Raw genomic sequence first — 21,551 nt, forward strand, 5'->3', positions numbered from 1 at the left:
GCTTACGATCATATCTTTGAATGTAACTTTTCTGGAGATCTTTTTGATCAAACAGAGTGAGTTCTGTTTGTGATGAAGTGGCAAAGCTATCCAGAGGCAGAAAGGAAAAGACTGTCGAGTTGGGTATGTGTGAATCAATGGATGATGATAACATATACACTACAGGCATCACAATATTGTAAAGTAATTAGCCTCCAAATAAAATAAATTAATTAATTAAAAAAAGAAAACAAAAAATATATAACCTACAGGGCTTAAAAAGTCAGTGATCTTTATGAAGACATAGGCTAATTTTCAGAGTAAACTTTTTCTAGTTATTTGTCTTTAAAATAAAATCATTGGATAATTCTGGTCATCACAGTACAATTCATTTAACTTGCATTTTAGCTGAAGTCTCAAATAACTTTTTTTCATTAAGAAATCCATGCAGTCAAGAATATCATTAAGACGACTTTGCAAGAAGCCAGTGGTTCCAAACTAATTTTTTCACATAACCTGGTAGCTCATGTGGGGATGGAGACAGGTCTATTTTGAGTTTCAGTTTTAAAAGATTGAATAATATCTGCTTATTCATGTCCATATTCAGACCCATTAATTTACTACTACCACCTCCCCAAATTCAGGTGGGTCATGTGACTAGTTTTGGCCGATGGATGGTAAGCAAGATGATAAGCATTACTTCTAGGCTGATGCTCTTATTGGCTACCATGGTGACTGTGGAGGCCATGTGTTGAGACAGCCAAGCCTCAAGCCAGCAGAAGCCTGAGTCACTTCCATGAGGGGAAGTGGACAGAAAGTTGTCCAATTTGTGTTATATTTGATATTAGATCTATGCTACTAATACTACTAAGTCGCTTCAGTCGTGTCCGACTCTGTGTGACCCCATAGACGGCAGCCCACCAGGCCCCGCCGTCCCTGGGATTCTCCAGGCAAGAATACTGGAGTGGGTTGCCATTTCCCCCTCCAATGCATGAAAGTGAAAAGTGAAAGTGAACTCGCTCAGTCGTATCCGACTCTTAGCAACCCCATGGACTGCAGCCTACCAGGCTCCTCCGTCCATGGGATTTTCCAGGCAAGAGTACTGGAGTGGGTTGCCATTGCCTTCTCCGAATTAGATCTATGAGCAAGAGATAAACCTTGGTTCAGTTAAGTCACTGTGATTTTCCAGGCTTATTTGTTATACTGGCATAATTTAGCTTATCCTGACTAACCCAGGACCTTGACGGAAATCTATCTAGTCTTACTTCATTCACTTCCATCATAAGAATCCTTCCTACAGCATCCCCGAGGTAGCACAAATACTTCTTGAACACTTCAGGAATAACACCAAGTCATCTAGCAAGCAATTATATAATGCTTACCATAGATAGAATTGTTTCAGTCATAATGAAATCTTGTATGTCTTATTTTATCTAATTCTCACAAAAACCTTAGCTTATCAATAGCCTTTCCCTTATTTTGCAACTGGAGGAGCTGAAGCACAGAGAAGTAACTTAGAGTTGAACAGATCAATGAAGACACTTGCCTAAGGCCACACAGAAACTTAAGCAGTGTCCCAGGAATCAAGTCCCGGCAGCTGCTTTGAGTTCATGCCCTTAAGCACTGCAGCATGCATAGACTGGAATCACATTTCCTTTTCACATAGACTATTCAGTAAGACATAGAATCATAAAAACCCCAAAGGCAAGGCTGGAAATAACCGTAGAAGTCAGTCAATCATTACATTTTACATGGAGGAACAAAGTCACCTCAAATCCATTTTTTCTTTAGTGAAAAAGAAAAGTCTACCATTTCTTTTCAACCTAGCGACCTGCGGAGCCCTAGCGCTCAGCGGAAGGGCATCAGGGACCAGGGTAAGGGCTTCCCTGGAGACTCAGATGGTAATGAATCTGCCTGCATTGCAGGAGACTTGGTTTGATCTCTGGGTCGGGGAGATCCCCTGGAGAAGGGAATGGCTGCCCATGCCAGCGTTCTTGCCCGGAGAATCCCATGGACAGAGGAGCTTGGCGGGCTATAGTCCACGGGGTTGCAAAGAGTCAGAAACAACTGAGCAACTAACACCTTTTCAAAGACGCTACGTTATCCATATCAGCCCTGTTCTAGTCCGTTTTATATAGTAGGTTTCTGGGTACAAAGTGTATGTGAATCAAGTATTTTGTCGCTTTAATAATATTAAACAATGATGGACCTCTTCATACTTTTACTGAAATAGTAGGCTTGCTCAGGACGTTGCACTAAGCACTGTAGGGTTTCACATCAGCTCGGAGGTGGGACAGGGCACACGGATGGTATAGCCCAGTGCGCAGTTCTGGGGCCAGGATAATTTGCTGCTTCTATAAACACACTCACTAGATTGCTTGACTGCAAGAACTCCCCTAGTCATCACTGTGCCCTATGGTGGTACACAGTAGAAGCTGTATAAACTATATCTTAAAGATAGAAGGTGAAGTCTAACAGCCCTTGATGAAAGCATATTTCAAAAAAAAAAAGAAAAAAAGAGTAAGCTCATTTGAGTCAAACGAGGTAGCACATCTTGGCCATGGAGACCCAACATCAGAGAAATGGCTGATCAATTATTGTTGTGAGTGTTTTCTCTGTATATACTTGAATGAGGAGTGGCGGATTCCTACTCCCCAAACCCTGGTGAGTAATGATCGAAGAAATGAATTAATGAATGAATAGATGTGTGGGGGATTAAAAAAAGAATATTAAATTGACTAGTTCATTCTTAGGGAAACAAATGACCATCCCCAGAAAGCACAGGCAAACACACACCAGGCAGGCTTCATTTTAACACGACTAATTAAACAAAATCATTCACATTTGCTGATCACATGAAGAGGTAAGTTAGAAAGTGTTCGTTGCTTCAAAAAAGCATTGCCCTGCTCACCCTTTCTGTGTGCTAATGGCTGTTCCAGTACATTTATGTACTCCGTACTACTACGCATTACGTACTATTAATGCACACATGGCTTAATTTACAAATTGGTTACATTAAGACAAAGCAGTATATTTGAGAAGGGGAGAGGTTGATGGGGCAGAAGGGAGGCAGAGAGGGGTCTAGGAAGGAATGAAAGGGAGCTGGGCTTGCTGCAGACCCTCTTACCTTCTGTGGTCCCATCTAGTCCCATGATGAGTTTCATTACTCTGATGATTTGCTCTGCTACCGGGGGGCTCATGGATGTGCCATAAGCAGCGCTATGGGAGTGAGTCCGTAAATAATCCACAAGGTCCTTTAACGAAGGAGGGAAATCCAAAAAGAAGGCAAATAAATCTGTGTTGGTGGACCCATCTCCACACATTACAGCAGAGGACATTTGATTCTTGAACGCGGTCTGATTTTCCAGGCGCATCACTAAGCTATTTGTTTTTTCTATCCATTCTTCTCAGCCTCTCCCTCAACAACATAGAAGGTATACAAAAATAGGAGCTCCCTTGGAGTTGAGATGTGTAAGGCATCTTCCCGACCCAGGGATCGAACCTGGGTCTCCTGCATTGCAGGCAGATTCTTCACATCTGAGCCACCAGGGAACCTCAAAACCAGATGTGTAAAGGAAAAACGGCCTCCTAGACATTTGTTTGGGTATCCAGGTCATGCGAGCAGTGGTTTAGTATTCAGGAGGGTACAAAGAATGATCTAGAATGTGTCTTTTTATTTTTGTCCTTGAGCGTAGTACATGAGCTTGTGCACAGGAAGAAGTAACGGCAGGGGAAGTAACAAGATATGCAGACTAATATACGCAGCGAGGCTACCAGAAGGCAGAGGAGAAAGAGGGGATGTGCTTCTTGGGAGTAGACACGGGAAGCTCCACTGAGGCAGTGGGATTGCGTCTTGAAGAAAGACAAAGATATAAAGAAAAGTTCCAGTGTAAGGGCGCAGCAGAAGGGAGAGGAGAGATTGACCCAACGTGGAGGTAAGGACAAGATAAACTCCAGTGTGCCGTGGGCTGGAGAGAACCACTGGGATTTTTGCACCGCAGTCTTAGGAGCACTGGCTGGCTGCAGGATGCTGGTCCCTACGGTGGTAGAAATGGTTCTCCACCTGAATGCCTGATCAGCCTGAACCTGAGGTCGGCGTAAGCATGCCAAGAGCCTGAAGGAGCTCCAGTCACCTCCTTCTACAGCGGTGTGGTTAGGGGAGGCTGAGCGCTGGTGCCTGGGGACACTCAGCCCGGCTGGGAAGACATCCTCCTGGCTCACAGCCCAGGACCCTCGGGGTGCCCTTCAGAAATGCCAGTGTGCTCAGGATGGCTCTGAGTGAGCAGTGGGGTCCATGAAGCGGCGGTCACTTATCTTCCAGGATCATGAGACAGCTTAGAACCCCACTTCAGTGTCTTCTCAGTCACTGCCTGGAAGGTGACCTGGGGGGAGCTCTGCTTTGAGTAGGCCGTCTCCTCCTGACCCCCCTGCACTGGCCACATCCACGCCCACCTCTGTGCTTGGCACCATGCCCACCTGTCACTTTTCCCTCTCAGGGTGGGTGTCCTGGTAGCTCACAGCCATGCGTCCTTACCCAAGCATTTTAAGTGTACATTGTTTATCTTCCTATGAGCTAGTAACTAAAGTTAGTAGTGATGTAAGTAAAGTACCTGAAGTCACTATACACTTTCCTAAACGTTCCCTCAGTAGGCAGTGGCTTGGCTCCCTGGCGGCTGGTGGTGTGATATGTCTGCCTGACCCCCTGGGAGACCAGGTAGCTCCAGTCCACCTGCCCTGCTCCCTTCGGAATGTCTTTTGTCTGCAGTCCCCTCTCCAGCACTCCTGCTCCCCTGACTTTCTTTCCCCTGTGTTTCACACTCTTCAGTCCTGATTTTTTGTGTCTTCTTCCCTCTCCATCGTTCTACTCTGGTTTCCTCTTTAGGTCTTTTAATTTTAGGCTCTCCATTCCAGTTTTTTTTTTTCTCTCTATTTTTTCCTCTCTATTTCCTCCCTTCTCTCCTTCCCTCCCACCTCCCTTCCTTCCCTTCTCCCCACCTTTCTGTGCCCATTCCCACCCACCCCCCCCTCCCCTGCCTCCACGCTCCTTCTATCTTTCTTTCCAGCAAGTCTGTACAAGGAGATGCTCTGGACTATGCTCCATGTGCAGGAACCTGAGAAGAAGAGGAGGACAGAAAGCCTAGTCCCCAGCAGCCATTCTCCACTTGCACTAAAATCAAAATTAAGTTTTCTGTTTGTTCTTTTGTTTAGTGAATCTTATAAGCGTTTTCATCACCTGACGGAGGTGGTATCCGTCACTGACCACATGGTATCCAAGAAGTTCACTTTGGAGCATGGAGGATGCGGGGGAGCATCAGGGAGAAAGAGGTGGTCATTTTCCAGAGGAGCTGCAGCCAGGCTGTTCTTCATGCTCCTCTAAGAGCAGAAGCAGGGGTTTTCTTTCTCTACTGAAAGCTGGTACCTCCCAGCAGGATGCTGGGTGGGATGCAGGAAAAGGGATGATGTGGGCTCCTGTGGTCCAGGAAGGAGAGTTTTGAGGAGGTGACTTGGCCTTAAAGGATGAGTAGATTTGGATAGTTGCAGATGAGGGGAGAGGCATGGACATGGGCTAAAATTAGGGATAAAGATGGTATGTTAATCGGCACAGGATGGAGGAGCCAAATGAAGGCAGATGGAAAAGCTAGTGCCTCCAAGAAAGGTAATGAGGGGTTGTTCCCTCCAGGGCAGGTCTGACCTCAGAGTTACGAGATAGGCTCTGGAGCCTGGATCACTTAGGTTCAAATCCTGGCTCTGCCACTTGCTGATATGAGACCATGGGCAAATCACTAAGCTTCTCTGTGCCTTAGTTTTCTTCTCTGAGAAATGGGACAACAGTTGTACTTTTTTCAGAGTCATTATGAGGATTAGAGCTAACATATACATGGTGCTTAGAAAAGCATCTGCTGCATAGTGAGTATCTGGTGCTGTTGGTGGCTATTGTTAATGGATGGCCAGCTCGGAGAGTCTGAACACTTGGAGCATGAGGTGGGAGGAGGGGGCAAAAACCAGATACTTGGTGTGTCTTTATCCCAGCCTCCTCGTCCAGCAGAGGGTCATGCTGTATGCTTATGCCTCCACACATTGGTAGATCTGGGCATCAAAGATTTGCACCCCAACACTTCTCCCATCCTTATTGGGTGGTAACAGTGAGAGTGCAAAGAAAGGAAAAGAGGCATTTCAAAGAAGGGAGAATCTAGACCTGATGAAACAGTGCTTCACTACAGAGATGGATAGACCCAAAGCCAATATCCATGGGCTGCTTGAGGCTCCATTGTAAGAATTTTAAATGTATTTCACATGCATAATTACCTACAGTAACTCATTTTAGCTTCTCAGTAGCACTATAAGTTAGGTACTATTTTGATCTCTACTTTATAGGTGGGGTCACTGTGTTAAGGAACAGATCAGAACATTATCCCACCAAAAAGTGGCTCGATAACAAGGATTTGTACCCAAAGAGTCTGGCTCTAGAGTTCCCCCTTCTCCCACCCTTTAGCATCAGGTTATATTACTTCTTCAGAGCAGAGGAGCTGGCTTGGTATGGTGATGGGGAGGCCCTGGGGAGTGCAGAGAAGACTGTTCATCGCTACTCACGTGGTGTTTCCCCTAATCACAGAGACTGCACCCTGGCGGGAGGTGAGGAAGGGGAGAATTTCTAATACACACACCTGTTCACAGTTCTAAACCATGGATTGAATTGTATCAATCTCAAAATGTGTCCTGTATATTCCTCTTATTTCTCCAAAGAGACTGGGACCTCCTTGAGAGTAGCAAACAGAGTTACAGACTTTATTATATACTCTCTTAAAATCTGTAGTGGTGAGTATGTTGCAGGGGTCTGGTAGATACTGATGGTCTAATGGAAATCAGGAGGGTTTTAGGGACCAAGGAAGGATGCTGAGGGTCCCTGAGGTTCAGTCAGGGGGTACAAAGCTGTATTCTTAGGAACTAGTCTAGCAATATTCTCTTAGCTTTGGTGCATCACTGACAAAGATCAAAGAAGCGAAACAAAGCTGGCTTTGCCTCCTAAAGGTGCGTCCTCAGTCCTCAATTTCCCTCACGAGTTGAGAAATTTCACAAAACCAAGGTCACGTGCATCCTAAGTTTGAGTAAGTGCCTCATCGGCACAGTATCACTTCCTTTTAAGAGAAAGACCGTCTTGTCCACAATCTTATTTCTTTCAGACTGAGTCTACCTTCTCAGAGTCTGAGTGTGTGGATGGAAGTTAGCTTGCTTGTGCTCTTCAGAGAGGGGAGCTCCCGGGGGCACCTCAGCAGAGCATCTTCAGGGCAGCCTTGGCTCCTGGTTTCCAATTTGCTCCTATCACTCGCGCACTGGATGCCATGAGCCCTGAATGAAGAGTTGGCTTCGGTCCTAGGCAAGGAGAGTCTGGGCTGTGTTTTCCCTCAGGGAGGGTTAGAGGTCTTCTCAGACTGAGATTTCCAAGACCATTAGGAAGTACAAAACCCTGAACCTGGAGTTCAAGGACAAGAGTGGTTTTTCTGAGGAAGTCGGACAGGAGGCTCTTAGGGTAAACATCTTGGCATTCATTCCATGACCTCCATCTGCTTCAAAGGGCTGTTAATTCCAGCCAGGGCTGAGCATGCAGAGCAGAGCTGGCTTCCGCCTTTGGTGCCAGGCTTCTGGGCTAATGTTCACACCAAACTCAGCTGCTCTCCCTCGGCCCCTCCTCCAGAATCCCAGCCCTGCACCCTATCAGCCCTGAGGGTCACCTTTGCTGCATTCAGTTGCAAATCTCTGGTTTCATGGAGGCTGTGAAAGCCCGTGGTCAGCTCCAGGCATGCAAGAGGACACGGGATCTGTGCCTGAGAGAAATCTGGACCCCAGAAGCTGGGGTCTGTGCTGTTGACCCCATCTCCTCAGCAACTGGGTCAATGCAAATTAAAAAAATAAGGAAACCAGCCCCATCAGCTCAGGCTTTCTTCAAAGAAGAAGGGAGGGAGCTCTGACAGGTGGAGAGAGGTACCTGACATTTCACCTGAAGTTCTTGAAAGGATAGAAAGCTTCAGTGTGGGTTGTTCATGGCTCAGCTACAGCAGCTCCGAACTCACAGTGGGCAAAACAGTGAAACCCAGCTGGCTCTTGAGAGACAGTTTTAGCAGTTTCCCTGGGGTCAGGAGAGTTGGTTGGGCCAAGGCAGACATGAATTTCTAGGACATTTTGTTACTGGAAGGCTGGGATGAAGACAAAATCTCTACTCTCTGAGGTTGTATCTTAGCACCAAAGCAATTTTTCTCTTGTGTGTTTCCAAATATTTTTTCTTCTGTGACACATCTGGTTGCTAATGCATGCACTTCTGACCTTGACCTGCTCCATAAAGATTTCTGGAGCCTCCTAGAAACTGTTATTAAGATTACAGTCCCTGCACATTGGCATTTAAAAAGAGAGTTAAGACCCAGAGAGTTTTATCGTTTTCTAGATTTTGGGACCCAAGTGGTTATTTCACCTTTCAAGATTTACTAGGAAGCCCAGGAACATAGTGAACTTGAAATTATCAATAATTCAGAAAAATGTAAAGTCCTAGTGTGTACACTTTAACTTGTTTATGGTTAGTTTTGTTGCCTTTGTAGAATTTAATATCTAGAATGTTGGATATTTTGTAATACTTCCTCGAATTGAGATATCTATTTAAAAATATTCAGAAAAACGTATGTAACATGAAACTCTGAAAACTGAATTCGAATTATTTAAACAGATACTAGAAAGATTTTTTTCCCAAAGATTTTCAGCATTTGCCCAATCCTATGTCCTATCAATTAAAAAACAAATTCAAAGTGAAAATTCTTCACAAAATTCTTCAAAGTCCAGAGGAATTAAAATCCATGATTTAAATGGAAACTATACATAATTTAAAATTAACATAATTTAACAAGTTAAAGGCACAGAGGAGCAGATACTAAGTACGATTAACTCATGAGCTCATTAGGCTGGAAGGAAACCAGCCTGTGACCTGCATTTGTCACAGGCTCACCAAAATGACTCCAGGCAGGTGTTTTTATCTGTACTGTGCTGTGCTTAGTCGGGTAAGACTCTTTGGGACAGGCTCCTCTGTCCATGGGATTCTCCAGGCCAGAATACTGGAGTGGGTAGCCTTTCCCGTCTCCAGGGGATCTTCCCAACCCAGGGATCGAACCCAGGTCTCCCACATTGCAGGCGGATTCTTTACCGTCAGAGCCACCAGGGAATCCCAAGAATACTGGAGTAGGGTAGCCTATCCCATCTCCAGGGGATCTTCCCGACCCAGGACTCAAACTGGGACCTGCTGCGTTGCAGGTGAATTCTTTACCGGACTGAATTTTAAATCATCAGGGAACAACACTAGACACTCTCTCTGCTGTTGCTGCTGCTGAGTCGCTTCAGTCGTGTCCGACCCTGTGCGACCCCATAGACGGCAGCCCACCAGGCTCCCCCGTCCCTGGGATTCTCCAGGCAAGAACACTGGAGTGGGTTGCCATTTCAGGCCTCATATCCTGCTCACCCTCCACGCCTTGAAAACTGCCCGGTGTTTTCTTGGTTTTTCATCTTCCCGGTTCAGGGCTAACGGGTCTCTGCCAAACACTCTCTAATTCTCGCTGCCACCTAGCGGTAAATTCAGAGACTGCAGTGTAAAATAGAGGGAGAAGGGGGAAGGAGCGGGATGAGACATCCTTCTGGTTCAAAGTATGCCAAGAAGCTGTTTTTTAAAGAACAAAAACTGATCCACATATTTTTCTTCTTCCTGATTAAGGCAAATACTAAATATTAATGATTTTTACAATGGCTCCGTATCTACCGCAGATCAACAGAAGGTAGGTAGGCAAGAGCAAATACACTTTAAAAACAGTCCGCCTGCCTTCAGGACGGGAAGTATGTGAGAGAGCGTACTGAGCTGGGCGTGAACTGGCAATCAGGAGCCTCTGTTTCCAGCGGGTAACCACATGCAGGAACTCTAAGGGGGAACATGATGACAGCTGCCGAACTTGACAGCATTTCAAGGATCCGCTCACTTCAGTTTATTCAGGTTCCCTCGGCTCAGGAAACAGAGTTACTCTTGGTGAAAAATCTTGTAGCTCAGAACTGCTGCTAAAGTCATCACAAACTGCAAGCTCACAAAACGAAGTAGCCTGGGCGAGGGCTCACCTACATTTAGGACCCTCTGACCCCATGGGAGCCTGGTGGGCTGCCGTCTCAGGGGTCGCACAGAGTCAGACATGACTGAAGCGACTTAGCAGCGGCAGCAGACCCCATGGCTTCGACAGTCGAGGAAGGGAACGTCGAGCCTCGCGCTAGACTTTAGCTGAATTCTGTAAGATCCTGGGCATTCCCTATGTTTTCAGTACCCCTCGATGAATTCCCGCAGGCCTGTGGAAGGAGGCTGAACAGCAGTGCTTTGAGCTCAGATGAAAGTGGCGCTTTTGGGAGGGCGAAGGTCACGGGGAGCTCTGAACATTTTTAGCGTTTATGCAGCGTCTCATGGCAGGGTGGGTTGCGCGCAGTAAAATCTGCCGTTTTAAATCATGGGCTTTCCGCACCCGGACTGTGTTCAGCTGTCCTCCCTGGTTTGTCTAGCTGGTTTACCAGGAGTCTGAGCTCCTATTCCTGTTGGTGACAGTGAGGAGGAATCGGGAGTTTTAGAGAAGCCACAGGCCATCTGCATACACTGCTGTGCCCTCCCCGGGGGAGCCAACGCCAGTCCCTCTGGGGCAGGTGTACAGCTGGAGGAGAGAACCATCAGGGCTCTGGTAAAACTGTTGTATGATGGAGCAGAGAACTGGCTTTTTGAGCCCTGAAAGTCAGGTTTTAATATTTCATTTTCTTCCTCTCTTCTTCCCTCTTCTTTTAAAACCTTTTCAAAAATTTGTTTCATTTTGGTGACCTCCTGGGTGATGTTGGCAGTGGAATGACAGGGATAACACTTAGTCTAATTCCATCAGCTCAGAATCTTCAGTCACACAAATAAGATATGAGAGGATGACAAGATTAGACTCATGGCTTATCCAAGACTGTGGGAGAGAATTACTTGGCAGAGAAAAATCTCTTATGGACCTAGAGACTGTCATACAGAGTGAAAGAAGTCAGAAAGAGAAAAACAAATATTGCATAATCTCTTATATGTGGAATCTAGGGAAAAGGTACAGATGAACTTATTTGCAAAGCAGAAATAGAGACACAGATGAGAGAACAAACATGTGGATGCCAAGGCGGGCAAAGGTGGGTGGAATGAATTGGGGAATTGGGATTGGCATATATACATTCTTGATACTATTAATATGTATTAAGTAGATAACCAATGAGAATACACCGGGTAGCACAGGGAATTCTACTCGGTGCTCTGTGATGACCTAAATGGGATGGGAATCCAAAAGAGAGGGGATATTTGTGTCCATATGGCTGATTCACTTTGCCTTGCAGCAGAAACTAACACAACATGGCAAAGCAACTATATTTCAATAAAATATATAAAAAAGATCTCCAATCTTGCCACTGTTTTGTTAAAACTCTGAAAACCCACATCTTGTCGCAGAGGGTCAGTGTCTTCAACATCTGACCTCTGCCGCTGTTCCTACCAGCCACCTTAGGTTTTTCCCAAACTACTTACAGTTCTGCAGCATCACTTCTGTGGCTTGGTAAACAGCATTCTCTTTTTGAAATATGACCCACACACCCCCTCGTCACCCTTGGGCTACAAGACTGACAGTCTTTCTGAGACTTCTGAGTCTTTCTCTCCTTTGCACTGTCTTTGCCTATGTACACAGCCAGAGTTGTCGTTTCACGATCACAGGATTATTCATCACAAGAACCTCTGCACTATCAGAGAATGAGCTCCTTGACCTTCTGGGCCTCCCATGCCTGTGAACCCATGCTGCCCAGGCCGCCTTAATCAGTCAGGTGTGCTAAACTGAACTGAAGCCCTCAGGGAAACCAGAGGACCCCCAAGACTGCATTCCCAGGGCATTCAGGTTTTAAATAGATGCAAGGAATCTGTCTCTTACCTTCCTTCCAGCTATGTAACCTCCTGCGGCTCCAAAGCTTTTGGTGAATGTGCCCATATATACATCAATATCTCTGGGGTCTAGTCCAAAGAACTCCACCACACCCCGGCCGGTGGGGCCCACGGACCCAATACTGTGAGCTTCATCCATGTAGAGATAAGCCTTGTATTTCTTCTTCAGAGCCACGATATCGGGCAGATGCACGATGGAACCTTCCATGCTAGGGCAAAAGAACAAATGCTTGTCAGCAGTGAGCACCCGCCAGGGAGGCTCTGTGTCACTCTCCCTTTCTGCCCTGATACCAAACAGGGATAACTGGGCAAATTTTATTTGGTGGAGACGTGCTCTCAATCTTGTAAGGCTGCTCTGGTTTCGTTTCACTGGGGGGAAATTAATATACATTCAATGGATTTAAGTGCTTTGAGTTGTTAAAGCTAATTCCCAAGTAAATACTTAGCTCACTGTGCTATTAATTAGCTTATTTGTAAAGTCAACTAGCATAACTAGACTGATCAGACTGGATTCCAGGTATTTTGATAATTTTAATTACATTGCTCTATGTCAATGCATCTATATCAGCCTGCTACTGTCTGTCTGGCCAGGCTTCCCAGGCTATGCTTGTGGTAAAGAACCCACCTGCCAATATAGGAGACATTAAGAGACACGGATTAAAGCTTTCCTGTGGCTCAGACAGTAAAGAATCTATCGGCAATGTGGGTTTGATCCTTGAGTTGGGAAGATCCCCTGGAGAAGGGCATGGCAACCCACTCCAGTATTCTTGCCTGCAGAATCCCATGGACAGAGGAGACTGATGGGCTACAGTCCATGGGGTTGCAGAGTCGGACACTACTGAGCGACTGACACTTTCAAGAGACATGCATTAGATCCCTGGCCAGAACCCCCTCCAGCATTCTTGCCTGGAGAATCCCATGATCAGAGAAGCCTGGTGAGCTACAGTTCATAGAGTCGCAAAGAGTCGGACACGACTGAAGTGACTTAGCAGCACGTCTGACCTAAACTCAGTGCTTGACTTGCTGAATATTAAAGGAAGGAAGTAAAAACACACAAAAGGGACTTCCCCGACAGCATGGTGGATAAGAATCCCAGCTGCTAATGCAGCAAACACAGGTTCGATCCCAGGTCTGGGAAGATTTCACGTGCTCCAGAGCAACGACACCCCTGTGCCACAACTGCTGAGCCTGTTCTGCAATTCCTGAAGCCTCTGCTCTGCAACAAGAGACGCTACCTCAATGAAGCCTGTGCATCTCAACAAGCAGTAATCCCTGCTTGCCCATGAGAGAAAGCCCGTGAAAAGCAGTGAAGACCTAGCGCAGCCATAAATAAATTAAAAAAATTATTTTTAAAAGAGAAGATCAGCACCGAAGTTACAGGGAAAGGCACTTCTGCCTAATATAAGGAACAACAAACAAACAAATAAAAAACACACAGAAGAACTTGAAGACATCATTACCAGGGAAGTCTCTTAAGAGATCACAGTGTTCATTAAAGCACAGGAGAAAGGCCTTAGGCTCTCCTGTTGAGTCCTTACTGAACCTGAAGGCTTATTTGAGGTGTCTGCTGGTGTCCCCTCTCTTCCTTTAGGGCAATGCTTCTCACTTGTGTGAGCATCAGAATCCTTTGAATGCTTTATTACATTCGAATGGTTTGTTACAAGGCAGGTTTCTGGGCCCCACCCAGAGTTTCCAGTGGGGGTCTGGGGTGGGTTGAGAACTTGGGTTTCTATCAAGGTTCCGAGAGATTCCAGGATTTCTGGCTGCAGACAACACTTTAGAACCACTGCTATAGATTAACTTTTGTTTTAGCCCTAAGTGCTTAATTTTTCACAGCAGTTTGCAATTTGGTAAATTTCCTTGGGGTTTTAAATTGCAAAATCACTTTAAGTTCTCCAGCAAAGGGAAAGACAGGAGGCAAATAAGCAAGTAAAATGAGCATTCGTATATACATGGCACCTCTGGAACCCAATGGATTTAAAAGAACTTCTGTCTTCAGTCAGTTCTCAGGACATCTTGTGAGCTGTGGTTTCCCACACAGTTTTGACTGCGCCGTCAGCTAAGCTCTATGAAAACACACAGACTCACACTCTCACCCCCATGAAGGAGCTTGTCAAACAATTCAAGGAACCCATCAGTTTAGTTCAAGAACTAGTCAACTGATGCAAACAGAGACTTGACCGTCTCTTCTTCTTAGTTTATTTATTAAATTTAATGTATTAAGAAAATAGCTTAAGTGTTAGGTCCATTCAGTCAAAACAGTCCAGCTGTTGGGTAGTCACCTAGACCAATGGGGAGTGGATGATCTTTTTAAAAGAATCATCTATACATGTGTTCCCCATCCTGAACCCTCCTCCCTCCTCCCTCCCCATACCATCCCTCTGGGTCATTTTGATATTTGGCAAAACTAATACAATTATGTAAAGTTTAAAAATAAAAAATAAAAAAAAAGAAATAGAAAAAAAAACAAAAAAAAAATAAAAGAATCGTCTATTATTTATTTAACTTTGGCTCTGCTGGGTCTTCATTGCCGCACGGGCTTTTCTCTAGTTGCGATTCACGGAGGTGGCTCCTGTTGTGCAGCGAGGGCTCCAGGCCTTGACAGCGGCGGTACTTGTGGCACCTGGGCTCAGTTGTTGCGGCTCCCAGGCTCAGTAGTTGGGGTGCACGGGCTTAGTTGCTCTGTGGCGTGTCGGATCTTCTGGGATCAAGGATTGAGCCCAGGGCTCCTGCGTCGGCAGGCAGATTCTTTACCACTGAGCCACCAGGGAAGCCCCACTTTTTTTTTTTTTTTTAAATGGATTTTATTTTTCAGAGCAGTTTTGAGTTCACGGCAAAACTGAGCAGAGGGTATAGAGTTTTCCCATATGCTGTCTGCATCACACAGGCATAAGCTCCCCCCTTGTCAACAATACCTACCAAAGCGGTGCATTTCTTTCAGCCAGTTGACCGCCACCAGCACGTCACCATCTAAAGCCCGCAGTTTATACTAGAGTTCACCCTTGGCATTGTTCGTGAAACTGAGCAGGGCCTTGTGGGGCTCCTGGGCACAAAAGCCTTTCTGTCCCCTGTTTCTTGTTTCTAGGGAATAGGCTTCAGCCTTCATAACTTTTCCTGAGTTCCAAAGTGTTAGCCACTCGGTCGTGTCTGACTTGTGACCCCATGGACTGTAGCCTGCCAAGCTGCTGTGTCCATGGGATTCTCCAGGCCAGACTACTGGAGTGGGTTGCCACGCCCTTCTCCAGGGGATCTTCCCGACCCAGGGAGCAAACCCAGATCTCCTGTGTTGCAGGCAGATTCTTTACCATCTGAGCCACCAGGGAGCCCATAAGCTGCTAATCAGGGAAGGGACGGGGTGCAGGGAAGAGCAGTCAAGAGACAACAGAGCAGCCTTGGGGCCGGGTTCTGGTTCTGCCTCAAGCGACACACACAGTGTCTTTGAGCTCTTCTGCAGAATTAAAACCCCCAGGTGGAGGATGTTAAATACTTGATGACACATTCTTCATTCCCGAGGTCACAGAGTGATGCCCTCATCAGGAGACCACCTGAGGCCAGAATACAGGCCCTGCACACACACCCTGACCCCCAGAACCCTGCCTTGGAACCACTGCTGTAAAACTCCTCACCAAATCCCCCCAGGTTGGGACCCACAGTTTTAAGGGCATTATCCCCTTGCGTCCCACTTTGCCTGGCAAAGCGATAGAGCTATTCCTTTCTACTCCATCCAAAACTCTGTCTCTGAGATTCAATTTAGCAGCAGTGCACAGGGGCTGAGTTTCATCATCATACACTCTATGGGTTTGGACAAATGCATAATGACGTGTACCTGTCATTATAATACATACTACTTTTTTTTTGCCCTAAAATATCCGCTGTGCTTCACCTGTTTATCCATCTCTCCACCCAACTGCTGGCATCCAGGGATCTTTCAGGTGTTTTCATAGTTCTGCCTTTTCCAGAACATTATATAGCTGGAATCATACACTATGTGATGTTTTCAGATTGGCTTCTTTCAGTTAGTAAAATGCATTTAGATTTTCTCTGTGTCTTTTCATGACTATAGCTCATTTCTTTTTAGTGCTACTATTCCACTGTCTGAATGCACCACCAGTTTTGCTGATTGAAAGACACTTTGGTTGCTTCCAAGTTTTGGCGATTATACATAAAGATGCTACAAACATCTGTGTGCAGGGTTTTGAGAGAACAAAAGTTTTCAGCTCCTTTGGGTAAATACCAAGGAGCAAGATTGCTGGATTTTATGGTAAGAGTATGTTGGTAAGAAACCACAAAACTGCCATCTAAAGTGACGGGACCACTTTGCATTCCCACCACCAGTGAGTGGGAGCTCTGGGTTCCTGCATATTCTCACCAGCACTTACTGTTGTCAGTGTTCCAGATTTCAGCCTTCTAATAGGTGTAGTGGTATCTCATTGTTTTAATTTGCATTTTCTCTGATGGCATACGATGTGAAGCATCCTTTCCCGTGCTTATTTTTATCTGCACAGCTTCTTTGGTAAGGTGTATGTTAAGGTCTTTGGCCCATTTTTTAAATTCAGTTGTTTGTTTTCTTATTGTTGAGTTCTAAGCGTTCTCCTCCTTGCATCTTTTAGATAGCAGTGCTTTATCAGATCTTTTGCAAGTATGTCCCCCAGTCTGTGACTTGCCTTCTAACACTCTAGATATTCTCTTGCAGAGCTGAAGTTCTTAATTTTAATGAAGTCCATCTTATTTGTGCTTTTCACAAGGTCATTCTGAATGGATGCTTTCAGATTTTAACAACACGAAGATCATAGAGTCATCTTCTCTTACTTAAGTTTGCAAGTTAATTCCAGTATTTTCTTAGAGTAATTGCTTGTTAAAGTTATTGCCATTGACGGTGAGTCCAGCCCTCTGACCCCATAAGCTGAGGTGGTAGTCACATCATTTACTAATTCAGGACTTGGGCAACTTAGTTGCTGCTCTCTGCCTCAGTTTCCTTGGGTGTAAAATTAACACAATGATAGCACACTGCTCACAAAGCCTCAATGTGAATTACTAGAAATAGTACTTGTAAAGTGTCTGACACATAGTGGGCACCCATTGGGTTGCTTTTGTCCTCAGGAGGAGCTTAGGAGGAAATGGTAGCACTGGGGCCTCATTTGAGAAATTGGGAGCCCTCTGTGTTGACTCAGGAAGGAGGCATATGGGTGTCATACCCAGTACATGGATGGATGCCCTCAAAATTCTAGAACCTTTTTCTTACCTTTTAAAATGTTGTAAGTTGGTAACACAAACACACTAAAAACCTGACATGTCACAAACAGCCATTTTTTGTTCTGGAACCGAGTTTGGCAGGATCCAGAGTTCACACTGAACACTTTGCAGACACTCTAGGCAGCTAATTAGTCATCTTTGCTGGCGCTGGTCTAGCTGATGTTAGGAGTCTGTCCACCTGGTTTATATTTCTTCCTCAAAGATTAATGACTCAGCAATACTGCTGATTCCAGGAGTTAATGCAGGGCACACAAGAGTTCTAGAGAAAACTCAGTTTTTATAAAGAGTGATATTCATCCACAATAAGTTTTCATTTTCTCAATGTGACAAAATTTGAATTGAATCTTTCCCCATAGTGGTATTTTGAGTTTGGTTTGTACTTGAAAAGGCTATCTATGTTATTAAAATTGCTGTCAAAGAATACTGTGCCAAAAATGATGAAAAAACAAACAAACAAACCTAAGAACAGTATTTTCTTCTTGAGTGGAAGGTCATGTTTTCTTTTGGTTTCAATAGAGGGGAAAAACAAAACAAAACAAAACTAAAATACAACTGTAGGTAAAAATAATTTCACTTGTTAATTGAAATCTCTCTGCAGGGATTTGGATTATTCTTAAACCAGTAAGCCAATGAATAATCTCTTTATATCTTTTCTGTTACATAATGTATTAGCTAAGTGACAAGACTCCTTTTTTAAATCTCCCTCTCACCACCTTCTCCTCTGTGTTTAAACCATATTACCCACTGGCATGACTGGGAATTAAGCCACTGGTTTGCCAACTTACATGGTGGAAAAATCTCCTTGGTGGGCCCAGAGTATAATCCAAGAGAAGAAAGGTGGAAAGAGAGGAGAAAAAAAAAAAGGAGCTGAAATTAATTAAAAATCAGGTAACTACTGTTTTCTTTTCCTTTGTCTTTATTCATTTATACCATAGGGATAGAGGTTAGACTTTACTACTGAAGTTCTCAGTTCTTAAACTTACATTATTTGGGTCAAGAGAATGGCTTATATTCTTAGAGACAATGGCATGCTGAGATTCCAACATTTGTTTATATATGTAGTTTTGGATATGACTAGATAGTATTTCTTGATTAATTTTATTTAGAAAATTTAGGCTCCAGCTATACTGGTTTATATCCAAGGTTATTTTGGACCCATCTCCCATTTCTAATGTTTCCTTGGTGGCTCAGGCAGTAAAGAAACTGCCCACAGTGTAGGAGACCCAGATGAGATCCCTGGGTCAGAAGACCCCCTGGAGAAGGGAATGGATATCCACTCCAGTATTCTTGCCTGGAGAATTCCAGGGACAGACGAGCCTGGCAGGCTACAGTCCATGGTGTTGCAAAGAGTTGGACATGACTGAGAGACTAACACTTTTCACTTTCCCTGACTGTAGTGTATATTTGAATGATTTTAAAACTTCTCGACCACCATGAATGGACTACTGGGCTTCCCAGAAACACAAAACTAGAAGAGAACGACTTTAAAAATAAGGAAAATGCAGATGAGAACATCAAAACAATACTATTGTACTTCTGAACCCCAGATCATGGAACTCTAGACTTCGATCTCGCTATTTTACAGATAAAGAAACTAAGCCCTAAATGGGTTGATGAGGAAGGTCAAATGGATGCCTCTGCATTTTCCACGTTCACTTCATCGGATGCGGGCACATGGGCAGACTCTTTGGTTATTGGGTCTCTATCCCTGCAGAGCCACCTGGTTTGAATCCCAGTTCTGCTTTATCTCAGTTACCTTCCCTGGGGCAAGTTATCTAGATCTTGGAACCTGAGTGCCTCCATCCTCACAATACCCTCAAGAGTACTGGAGGTGCCCCCCACATGAAATGTTTAATGCGTCAATGCTTAGGCTCTTGATAAATGCGTACTTTGTCCTCTGACACCCATTCTCCAGGTGTCAGATAGCTTCACCATGCAGATGGCTTACTGTTTTCTGAACTGTGTCTTCCTCAACTGAAAATAAATTTAATGATGAAGACTGCTACCTTTGATTGTGGGTTTACTCTGGGCTGGGCTTCTGCCAAGCACTGGCATGTATGATCTCATTTAATTTTTACAAAGGAATTCTATGAAGGACACATTGCTATAGGCAGCAACACAGGATCTGTGCCCACGTCCAGGCCTCCCTCCAAATCCTGACTCCCCTGTCTTCTCTATGTACATATTAATATTTTCATGATCTATGGATGGTGGTAGTACCATTGCTATTACTACTATTATTATACCTGCTGTTGTGGAGTTTATTGACTTCTAGGATTTGGTATCTAGACTTTTCTACCTTGATAACTACCTTTAGACTGATTTGGCTAACTACTCTTTTTGGGAGTTTTGAAAAAATTGATTTATGTGAGCTGTCTGTGGTAGGGGGACTTTGCCCATGGGGCAAACCACAGACAGAAATTGAAAAGATCTGAGAGTGAAAATTCTAAGGAAGATTCACGTGGATGTTAACAAGGTATACACCCATAATACATCTCTGGGAAGTAGCGGTGCATTTGTTGATTGCTGATTTTGCTGATATCAGGTAGGACCCAGCCCCAGCACAGCCATTACCAAGGGGTTTCTTTCTGTAACTGATGGGACTATTTGACAGTGAAATGCTGGTGGTCCGCTTAATTCAGCCATAATCAAAGTACTCAGAACACACAACTTCCTTTTAGTGGAGCTGAGTTCTGTTTGTTTGCAATTGGGTTCTGTTATTCTGCTTCAGGGAGATGCCCATCTCTGGCTCAGCTGATCCACCCTCCCCCCAGTCCAGGCCTGACTGACAGGTGTTTAGATAAGGGCTCTCCTCCCAGGCTGGCATCTGGCACAGATCTCACAGGGAGAAAGACCCAAGTTGGAGGTTGTGACAGCCTGAGAGTCAAATCGAGATTATTTCCTAAAAGTTGCAAGTTCCGGGCCTGTGGTTGGTTACATGAGTCTACAGCAGGGCTTCTCACCCTCGTTACCGTTGGCATGTTGAGCATGTTGCAGGGCCCACCCCGTGTGCTGTAAGGGGGTTGGCATCATCCCTGGCCTCTGCCCACCTGGGGCCAGCAGTGCTCTGTTGTGGCTGTGACAACTGACAATTGACAGGTATGCTCGGGTGGTGCCCTTGGGAACAGGAAGAAATGCTGCTCCTGATGGCAGACTTCCTTCGCAACCACATTCCCTCTTGTTGGGAATTTAAGCCCTCACTCCCTTCCTTGAAATATTGTTTATCTTTCCATAATTATATCATTGGAAGTATCACCCTTGATTCTTCTGACTTTAGGACTGAGCATTGATTCAGGAATGAGCAACTTCGTTGACTCATGGATTAGGGCATCCGACAGAAGCCGGGTTTGGGGCAATTTCGACTTTAGTAACAATCATCAATTTGGAGAATGAAGCAAATTCAATTGCAACCCTCAGTATGAAAGTGCAGTTCTGACCGGCTTAGAGGATGTTGTGTCTGCTCAGCCCACAAGCTAAGAGAAGACTGAACATGTCTTCAGATGCAAAAACCATCTCCTCTTCCCAGCTCTGAATCAAGAATTGCGCTCCAGGTTAGCCTTACCTTGAGGAAAATGTGCAGGCCTTTTGTGTTCTGATGCCAACTATTGGCCAAGTTCAAGGAGCAACTAGACTTTGGGTGCACTGTTGAATTAGGCGCAGCTGAGCTCCCATCAGCGGTACCTACTTTCTTGCCTTTGTCGTAAAGGCGAAGAGTGTTCTGAAGTTGAGTAACCCAGCCCCAGAGGTCTTTGAAACTGTGGGGCAGCCAAGGGTAGTGGGAGGAATCAATGCAAGCTAGCACCGTTAGTCAGGACATTTCTGAAGACACTTTCTCCAGTACACCAGCCTCTGAGGTGCTGCACCATACGTATGGTCATGGACAGGTCAGGTGAGCCAACCCCTGACAGCTCACATTGGTGGCTTTGGCTCAGGTCCCTTCCTCTCCCCTTTATCTCATTCGTTTGTCTCTTTCACTAGGAGAGGTCAGCCTTGCCCCACTTGTCAGCTTGCTGTGCGCCTCAGTGTGTGAACAGGTCTCTGGTTGTTCACCTACCTGTAGATGCCCTCCACTAGGATGAGAATCTTTCTCCAAGCTCTGCGGGTTCGAGGCTGGCCGTAGATGACTGCATCTCTCAGGAGCTTCTCTAGGCTCTGCACGTCTTTAAATAATACAAAAAATTTGGAGTCATGAAAGGGTTTTTCTTTTCTTCCTTCTTTTTTTTTTTTTAATTATGGAGTAGGAGTCAGATATTTTACACTCAGGCTTGGGCCTGAATTTTCAGAGAGCAAAGCTGGAATCAGAGAACAACTGGAGGGG

At 45.0% G+C, this 21,551-nt stretch overlaps 1 protein-coding gene across 1 annotated transcript in view; it reads right to left on the reverse strand.

The window, feature by feature from the left end:
* Positions 1-21,551, reverse strand: part of SPTLC3 (serine palmitoyltransferase long chain base subunit 3) — a 149,967-nt gene that overhangs the window by 33,226 nt on the left and 95,190 nt on the right. Inside the window, exons 7-9 of the mRNA XM_027560294.1 lie at positions 21,288-21,393; positions 11,970-12,189; positions 3,107-3,233 (exon numbers count right to left, since the gene is read on the reverse strand). Coding sequence (XP_027416095.1) covers positions 3,107-3,233; positions 11,970-12,189; positions 21,288-21,393 — 453 coding nt within the window. The remainder of the gene's footprint in view (positions 1-3,106; positions 3,234-11,969; positions 12,190-21,287; positions 21,394-21,551) is intronic.

The sequence above is a fragment of the Bos indicus x Bos taurus genome, chromosome 13 (assembly GCF_003369695.1).
Source record: "Bos indicus x Bos taurus breed Angus x Brahman F1 hybrid chromosome 13, Bos_hybrid_MaternalHap_v2.0, whole genome shotgun sequence".
Taxonomy (NCBI): Eukaryota; Metazoa; Chordata; class Mammalia; order Artiodactyla; family Bovidae; genus Bos; species Bos indicus x Bos taurus.